At 50.4% G+C, this 9779-nt stretch overlaps 1 protein-coding gene across 1 annotated transcript; it reads left to right on the forward strand.

The window, feature by feature from the left end:
- Positions 1-8809: 8809 nt before the first annotated feature.
- On the forward strand, positions 8810-9502 carry LOC142583658 (uncharacterized). Its single transcript, XM_075694150.1, has one exon. It carries the CDS (start codon positions 8810-8812, stop codon positions 9500-9502), a length of 693 nt encoding a protein of 230 aa, XP_075550265.1.
- Positions 9503-9779: the final 277 nt, after the last annotated feature.

Consider the following 9779-nt stretch of genomic DNA (forward strand, 5'->3'; position numbering starts at 1 on the left):
ACTTAGATAGGCAGAGAGCTGAAGAAGGAAAAACAGGCAGTTAAAGCAGATGCGCGTTTCTGGTTTGCTGCCCTGCTCTTGGGTGGGAGGAATTCACTGTTTGAATGAAGACATGAAGAGAACGAGAGACAGAGAGAGAGAGAGAGAGAGAGCTTTAAAATAGGAAAAGAAAAAGATGAAAGTCGTTTTAGGTAGAGGCGTTCTCACGGTTGGATGGACCGCAAGAACCCCCATAGCGTTACCACTGTGTTCTGATGCAATATTAAGTCCGATCGATGCTGTAGAAGTATGTGTACCGACAGAGGCTGATCGTCAAAATCCAGAGCACCACGAAAAGCGCTTCTCCATGCAAATTGAACAATAGGCACTGGTATAGAACATGACAAATACTGCGTCAGGATACCCAAGGTGGTCAATAATTCGGTGTCGCCGAATTTAACCGTTGGTGCTACTTTATGAGATGCCAATTATAAGCTGTTTTTTCTTTCTTTTTTTATGCGCGCAGTTCTGCATTCAGCTGTGCGCTTTGAGTTTTCTTATTAACGGCCCCCATCGCAAACTAATAAAAAAATATTCGCTGGTCTCACCGTTTCCCAGAAACGTCCACCCACAACACAACGTGGGTAGGCGCCGGGCCCGCGCCCGCGCGATTCTCGACCGCATCGACGCGGATCGTGAAGCCACCGTATTTGTGGACGCGGCCCAGTACGGCAGCACATCCTCTTTCGCTATAGCAGTCGTGGACGGCAACGGAACGCTACGATCATCCGCATCGATTAAAACGAGCAACAGCGCTAAAGCAGAACAAATAGCCGTAGCCATCGCCATGGCAGAGCCCACATTTACTTACGTCTTCACAGACTCGCGTGCCGCAATTCGGGCCTACGAATGCGGCAACGTATCTAAAGAAGCAGCGCGTATACTACTAGCGAGCTCAAAAGAGGGCAAACAATGCCTCTCCTGGTTCCCCTCTCACATGGGGAAAGACATTCACCCGCAAAAAGCTAACCTCAATGAAACGGCCCACGACCGTGCGCGAGAACTTGGCCGCCGCGACGGTCCCACGGCCTCTGAGGGGCTGGACATTCAGTTTAATGACCCGCTGCTTTCTTACCAAGAAATCACTTCCCGCTATCGGAAACGCAGAACCAAATTCCCGCTCCCACACGCCAAACTCGAACGCGCGCAGGCGGCCGCGCTTCGAATGCTACAAACGGACTCGTATCCGTCACGAGGCCTACTAAGCCACTACAACTCAGAAATCCCGGCAAATTGCCCAGACTGCCCAGAACTTTATTGCTCACTCTCGCACATGCTATGGCAATGTACCGCGTTACCCTCTCTCCAGTGAGGCCGAATGGGAAGAAGCCCTCAAAAGCCCGGATTTCAAATGCCAACTCAAGGCCGTCCAGAGGGCCCAAGAACTGGCGGAGCGTCACCACGTTCCCGTCCCGACTTGGGCGTCGCCTACGGTTTCGGCCGGAGGAGTTCCCCGCCTGGGATCTTCAACGGCTTGAAACTCCCCAGGACTTCAATAAAGTTCTTCACTGACTGACTGGTACCTTCATAATACCTACTCATAGATGTGAAGATCTCGACGTCTACATTCGTGCTCAATTGGCCCTCCATTGGTGTAGGTCCTCGTAATGACACAAATTGTGTAACCTTACATTGCCTTTACAGTGGCTTTGTCATATCGTTAGCTCCACATAACTATCATTACCACAATTGCTGCAAAGGTGCTAACATAGGCCTACACATTATGCAATCAATAGTCTTCTGCGAAGGGCCCACATATGGTGTCACGGGTGGGAAAAGAAGACAAAAATATAAATAGAAGAAAGCACGAAGCAAGCATCCCTTAAAGAAAAATGGCAGAAATCTTTAGCTGAAACGTTTGTGATGTTGGCAATGCGGCGCTCTTCACGCACAGTGTGAAAACCAAACAAATACAAATCCAGCACCATTCGATCCTTCCAGTGGTGCGAAGATGGGCAACATCGTTCTTGATCGTATTTCCAGCCCTCTATCTGGAGCCCGCACGTGTCAGGGTGACAAATGTACCGCGCCCCCCCCCCCCCCGACCCTCGGGGAAAAAATATCGCATCCGATAGCCACTGCGAGGACTCCTCTGAATAAGTTGGGAATGAACGGAACGGGAGGTAATTCGTATACTCCATCAAGTGGCAACATCGACACGGCCGGCCGACGGCGGCGGCGCCCGCCTTCTCCATGGCAGTCGTAGATACAAAGGGAACGATCCGAGTCACGGCATCAGCGAGGCTGCCGTCGGCCGAAGCAGCGGAAGAGATGGCCATAGCCCTCGCGGTACTCCACGGAGGTGCGGAGGATAACCTGATCATCAGCGACTCCAAATCAGCGATTCGGAATTACACCAAAGGTTGGGTGTCCGCGGATGTGGCACGCATGCTCAACGCCCGGGCCGGGGACTTCGGATCCGGCACGATTACAAACAAGTCCCTCAAGTGGTTCCCCGCGCACGTCGGGGAGCTTGGCGGTACCAACAACAGCCACGACAATAATGACACCAACAATGCTAACGGCCGAAGACGCAACGACACTCCACCCAACCACAACGAGCGAGCCCACCTCGTCGCGAGGCAGCTTACCCGCCGCGACGCGGTCACCCAGAGGGCAGCCGCTGCCGTTGTTGTGCGGGACCCCAGCGGAGGAGTGACGGCGACGGCGGCTGCCACCCCGTCTGGCGCGGCCGCTATTGTTACCAATACAACACAAATCGCGGCGGACGGAGCTGGGGATCACGAGGACGCCGACTGCGCTGTCAAGGAGTTTCCGGCAACGTACCGGGAGGTGCTTGGCCACTACAGGCAAGAACGTAGAAAATATCCACAACCCCACGGGCGCCTAGACAGGTCCCAGGCGGTCGACCTGAGACGGTTGCAGACGGGCACTTTCACCAACCCCTACCACCTGCACCGCCTGTGGCCCGCGCTGCACCCGTCGCCCGGCTGCCCGTGGTGCGAGCACGAACGGGCCGATATGGCCCATGTGCTTTGGGAATGCCGACGCCACGTGGACCAAGGACAAAGAGGAAGGGGGAATACAACAGCAGAACCCTCTGAAGCGGGGCGCCTCGCTGAGAGATGGCAAGCCGCCCTCCTCAGCGAGGCACCCGAAGACCAGGAGTGGGCCGTCCAGCGGGCCAGGGCCGTTGCCGAGGATCTCGAAAGATTTTCCTCGGGCGATGGAACTCTGGCAGCCTAGCCCCGGGCACCAACATCAACAACCGTTGGACAAATAAAGTTTATTCCTATCCTATCCTATCAAGTGAGTTGGCGGTCACAACAAGGCTCGAAGCCATTGCTTTCAACGCGTTGTATCAGCAGCTGGAAACATGGCAGAAAACGAAGTAGCTGCCTTGAAGGGGAAAGGTACGAAAAAAAATTACAAGGCGCTTCAGACAAAGCACTTCACAAAAAGGACAAATGCTCAAAATGTTTTTTCTGGACAAGCAGCTAAGGGAACAAAAAAGTACGCCAGAACTCATCTTATGATGAGTGTCGGCGGTAATGCGAATAGCGTTCGAGCAATGTAGCGACAGACCGTATTCCTGAAGGCGCGCTTATTAATAATTGTGGGTGCAAGAGCAAACATGTTGATGATGCATCTTTGGCTAGCAGCGCGATTAAAGACGTAAAAAATGAGAGAAGGGCCAGGAAGAGCTTCTTTTATTTCTTTTCTGACCCTTTTCGCTTCTTGCGCCGGTAGTCGCGCTGCTAACCAAAGATGCAGCATTATCAGCACGCTCTTGCGAATTACATTTTGGCTATATGCCACAAGCTCCAATATAGCCCCACATTTTTATGGCGCTCGCCTGCCAAGGTCACCAATGAACATCTAGGCATGACGACGATTGTATGAAGCGGACGCAGTGGTGAAGGATTGACGAAATAGGAATCATATCAATGGAACGACAAAAATGCTGTAAATACGACGGCAGGGCGACAATGAGATGTCAAGTTTTAAATTAGGATGATGGCATAACGATGACACCATGACGACGACAACGCAAAGACGATGACACAAGACTGTATGAAGACGGTATCGTGACGACAACCGGATGAGTAAGCTACAGTGACGACTATGGTACGACCACGACGGCATGATGACGATGGTATGAGAACGTATGCATGATAGCGTCTGTCTGACGATGACCCAACGGCGACGATTAATCGCAGGGGTGGCCTAATCACGGCTGAGAGACTGCATGACCATTGCTATAGAAGCACGGTCAATAAATGATGTCCATGGATCGACGAAGGCGGTTTTATGACGACGGCACGACGACAGCGAGATGAAGTCCCTGAAGTGATGACGATGGTGAAACGACAGATCGAGAACGAATCCACGAAGACAATGGTAGGACGATGTCAGCTCACGACGACGCCATGACTAAAGTCGGATGTCGATGTAATCACCGCGGCGCCATCGCGACGGGGGTATCACAACAAATGCATGACGACGTCTGTATGACGACGACGCAATGCCGATGATTGCAGGACAATGGTATGAGGCCAATTGGATGACGAGGAGTGTATGATGACAATAACGTGACGAAGACTGTATCATGAAACCTGTATGATAACGATGGCATGACGACGATGGCATGACGAGAATCGGATGACGAAGCTGATGTGTCCACGAAGCAATGGCCACCATAGCATCACGACAGTTGCGTGACATCGAATGCAAGACGCCTGCATGACGACGATTATCTGACGACGACGACATTACGAGAGTCCTATGAGAAAGCTGTGATTCCGGGGGTGCAACGACCGTTACGAAGACATCACGACCGCGATCACACACCTACTGGCAGACGCTATTAGGAAACCTGGACCACTGGGCCGGAGTAGATGACGTGACGATCACAGCATGACAACAGTCACATCATAAAAATGGAATGACGACAGTTGTAAAAACATGGCGGCATCATGACGGCTGTGTGACAAGGAATGCATGACGCCTGTATGATGGCAATGGCACGACGATGATGGCGTGACCAGAATCAGATGACAAAGCTAAAATCTTGACAGTGCAATGACCGCGATTGCATGACGACCACATCATGCCGTGACCAAGGCCCAGTCTACTACACTACACTACACTACACTACATTAGGGCCACTAGGTCACGGTAGAAGCGTTATCATGACAATATCACGAGAGGGACATGACGAAGCTGGAATTATGACAATAGAGCGACCACGACAACGTCACGACCAGGAGCACGTACGTAGTGACCCATGCAACTGCACAACTTGCCGAAGGATTGCACAACTTCCTTTCCTAGGTGAGCGTACGATGCTAGATAAATGGACAGACTCAAAACGGCACAAGCAAGCAAAAAATCATATTTTCTGTAATATTGCGAGGTACGAAAGTTTAGATCAATTGAAGAAGCTGGGATCATGGTAAGTATTTCTGCCACTGGGCCTTCAGAAGTAGTCATCTAAAGAAAAGGCATGGGTAATTGGCGTCAAAGGGTAGAAGACGTAACCCTTTTTACCGCCTCTATAAATGACACATGAGCTGGTTTAATGTCACAATTCTATTCCGACGCTATCCCTTTGCATGCTTCGTCGGAGATTGACGCTCCGCCCTCTTTGTCACTGGCGCTAGCTGGCCGTGAATGTTGAATGATAGGAAGTAGCACAACCGAGAGAACCGCATGTTACAACGACCTTTGTTTCGATTGCCTATTCTCGCTCCTTTGAAAGGTTTCGAAAACTGACTCTGTTTTACAAAACACAGCCATGAAGTATCTGATGTGATTCTCTTCACTGGCCATTGTGCTAAATTAGGGGCAGTTCGGAAAATGCATGTGACAAGATAGTCGACTTACACAAGTCGCGAAGAAACTGCCCGTGATTGGCCTGTAAAGCCGTTTTGTTTATGCGTTGCATAAAATTGGTGGAATTTTCTGAATATAGGTGCTTATCGCATTTACCGCTTTATCGTATAGTGATGAATATTTGAGTATAGCGTATGCGTAGGTAAAGGAGAGTTGTACTGCGGTCGTAGCTTCTGTTTTGCCACAGTTATGTAGAAGGTGCTTGCTTTTAACGTTGGTAACACCAACGCTTGTCCTCGCTAACACTCGGGATCTGACAATGATTTGTTCTAGTGTTCTAGACGCGAAACAATGATTAGCAATACATGAAAGTATGACTGCCACGACAACTTATTCCTCACAATCACATTGAGCCGTATATTCTTTTTGCAAACCCATGAGCATAACTGCATTGACCCAGAAACGTACTTAAGTAGCAATGAAGATTGTTTGGCAGTTCTGTAGGGGCGAAGGTTTCAAATGTCCATAAAGTTATTCCTCACTTTAAAAAAATTCTATTTACATACACACCTGTTCAATCATGGCTACCTTAATGTGACAGGTATTCGTAGAAGTTATACCCAAAAGCAAGACCCAATCCAGCACGTTCATCCAAAATATAAACAGCAACACCGCGCACATACGACACCGCTTCCTAAGCCGTTTTGGAGGGCCACCAATATTGCGGGCTCCCATCGCCTACTAATCGGGGAAGATTTTAACGCGCCGCACGGAGCGTGGGGCTACCCTATACGAAAGCCAAAGGCAACGCTTTATGGCAGGATATACAGCAGACAGGCTTACCCTCATCACCGATCCCAGCTCCCCCACCAGAATCGGAACCGGGCTTACAAGAGACACCAAACCCGATCTAACATTAGTGAAGAACACGAGAGCAGCCAGTTGGAATAACACGTTTGAAGACCTTGGTAGTGACTGTATCCATGCCGTGAAGGACATGACAACAGCAAGTGAGCCAGAACAAGAAGAACGTAGGTTTATTGGGAAGTGTTGCTTTTATAGCCGACTAAGTGATAACGGGTCCACCGTAGTGCGCATGTCAGGAACAGGCGCACGGTCATGCACGCGCCTGATACATCCTTTCGTGTGAACAAACAAAATAGACTCTTCAGTGGGGCTGAGCGATAAGCCAGTAGTCCTTGCCAGAAGTCGTCCCCGGACTCCTGGTTTTTTTTTTTCAAGATGCATTTGACAATCTGTACACCTTTTTCTGCCAACCCATTTGGCTGACGGTAATGAGGACTAGCATTTACATGTGAAAAATTATAGTTTCGTGCAAACATGGCGAAGTCATAACTCGAAAACTGAGGTCCATTGTCCGTGCAAACTTCTGACGGGACGCCATATCTTGCTAAGATAGCGCTTAGTGCAGCTATCGCAGTCCTTGAGGTAGTGACCTGGAGTTGTACTTCTGGAAAGTTCCAGAAGGCATCATAAGCGACAAGGTACGAGTCTCCAGCAAAGAAAAATTTATCCACTCCAACCCTGTACCACGGGCATCTGGGAACTGACCGCATCAGTAGAGGTTCTTTTGCATGCGCATAAGCATATTTATTACAGGGTGAACAGCTTGCATGTAGCGCTACAATTTCACTGCTAAGGCCTGGCCAACAAACAAGACGGCATGGCCTCTCTGCACTTTTGAACACCAAGGTTTCCCGCATGAATTCTGGACAATAGCTTCTTTCGCAAGCTCTGGGGTACGATTACTTTGGAGCCTTTAAAGAGTATCCCATTCACAACAGATATTTCTTGCGCAAAAGGCTTGAGTTCACCCTCAACGGGTTGGCTCCTTGACTTCCGTTGTTTGCTGGACAAGCTCAAAATTTTGCTTCAAACGCTTCCACGATGCCGAGACATTCCCCGCCAGACGCAGGGGCTCCGGTGCCTGCAGCCGTTCCATGCTTCGTACTCCACCGCTGCCGTCGTAGCTGGACCGTCATAGCCACTTCCGACGCCATGTATCCGTGCCGCGAAGGACGTGGCAATAGCAAGATAGCCAGAACAAGAAGAGCGCAGGTTTATTGGGAATTGTTGCTTTTATAGCCGACTAGTGATAACGGGCCGACCGTAGCGTGCATGTCAGGAACAGGTGCACGGTCATGCACGCGCCTGATACAGTGATCACAGAATTCTCGAAACGAAATTATTGGAGAATTTCACGATCGAACCCAACGAAGTCTTCAAATGGACGGATTGGGACCAGTTCCGCAACAATCGAGCCGGAATGACGCGCGCGCCGATCAGAAACATTCAATAATGCGCCGAAAAAGTGATGGCTGACGTGAATGAAGTAACAAAGACCGTGACTACAGAACTTCCTGTCCAGAAGATCGACAGCCACCTGGTGCATATGTGGGAGGCCAAGCGATCGTTTCAAGCCAGGTGGCAGAAACAAAGACACAATAGGAAGTTGAGGAAATGCATAGCGTTACTCAACAAACAAATAGAAGAACACTGCAGAACTCTTAGTAAACAACAATGGGATGAGATCTGCAACGCGATGGACGGACAGATTGCCTCCGGTCACACATGGCACCTGCTCCGACACCTGCTAGACCCGACCAAGAACAAGGCAACACATAGGGAAACCATGCGCAAGATATTACACACGCACGTCAAGGACGAGGAAGAAATCCTTTCCGAACTCTGCGACAGATACGCCCCGCAGAACCCGTCTATTCAACACGGGGAATAAACGGCAAAACCCAACTTCTCCCTGGACAGAGACATTGGCGAGGCGGAAATCCGGGCCGTTTTGCAAAAGCTCAACAGCAAGTCGGCCCCGCGACCGGACGGCGTAACTAATAACACCCTTCGTAACTTGGGCAACGAGACCATCTCCGAACTGACCAAGTACATTAACGATTGCTGGACCCGAGGATGCATCCCCGACTAGTGGAAAAAAGCCAAGATGGTGCTCATCCCCACGTCCGGGAGACCCCCAGATCTCGCCAACCTTCAACCAGCATATCTTACGTCGTGCGTTGGCAAGTTGATGGCACACGCCTTCCTCACACGGATCAACGCACACTTGGACGACGTCAAAGCGTATCCGGACACCATGCTCGTGTTCCGAGCTCATCTCTCCACGCGGGATGCAATGTTGCAAATCAAACACCAGGTACTCGACAACAAGACAAGAGGTACCAGGGCCATTCTAGGATTAGGCCTCAAGAAAGCCTTCGGCAACGCAGCTCACGCAGCCATACTACGCAGCATTGCCACACTCAATCTAGGAAACCGAGCGTACAGCTATGTTCAGGATTTCCTCACAAACAGGAAAGTCTCCTTAACGTTGGGAAAACTCGCATCGGAAGACAGAAGCTTGGGCAGCGTCGGTACCCCGCAACGCTCGGTCATCTCGCCGATGCTCTTTAATCTCAGTATGATCGGCCTATCCGAGCACCTCAACGCCATCCAGAGAGTGCATCACACAATATACGCAGACGACATTACGATCTGGGTGTGCGAGGGAAGCGACGAAGAAATCGAACAGCGGTTACAGACCGCAGTCGAGGTGGTGGAGGAGTACCTCGTCGGAACCAGTCTTGTCTGCTCGCCAGAAAAATCGGAACTCCTCCTCTACCGCTCTACGCTTAGGTGAAGACCCCCCAAGGCTTACATCCAGAGCGCTGCATACGAAGAAATTGCATACGCACGAAAGACGGACAAGAAACACTCAGGGTAAAGCCAATTAAGGTGCTCGGACTCATCATAGAAACGAACGGCACCAACGGAGAAACGGTCAGGCATTTGGAGACTAAGATCATGAACACGATGAGGCTCATCAGAAGAATCACCAACAGACATCAGGGTATGAGGGAGGCCAGCGTCGTCAGACCCATACACTCCTTCGTTAATTGCCACATTACGTATGTGGC

Source organism: Dermacentor variabilis, chromosome 5 (assembly GCF_050947875.1).
Source record: "Dermacentor variabilis isolate Ectoservices chromosome 5, ASM5094787v1, whole genome shotgun sequence".
NCBI lineage: Eukaryota > Metazoa > Arthropoda > Arachnida > Ixodida > Ixodidae > Dermacentor > Dermacentor variabilis.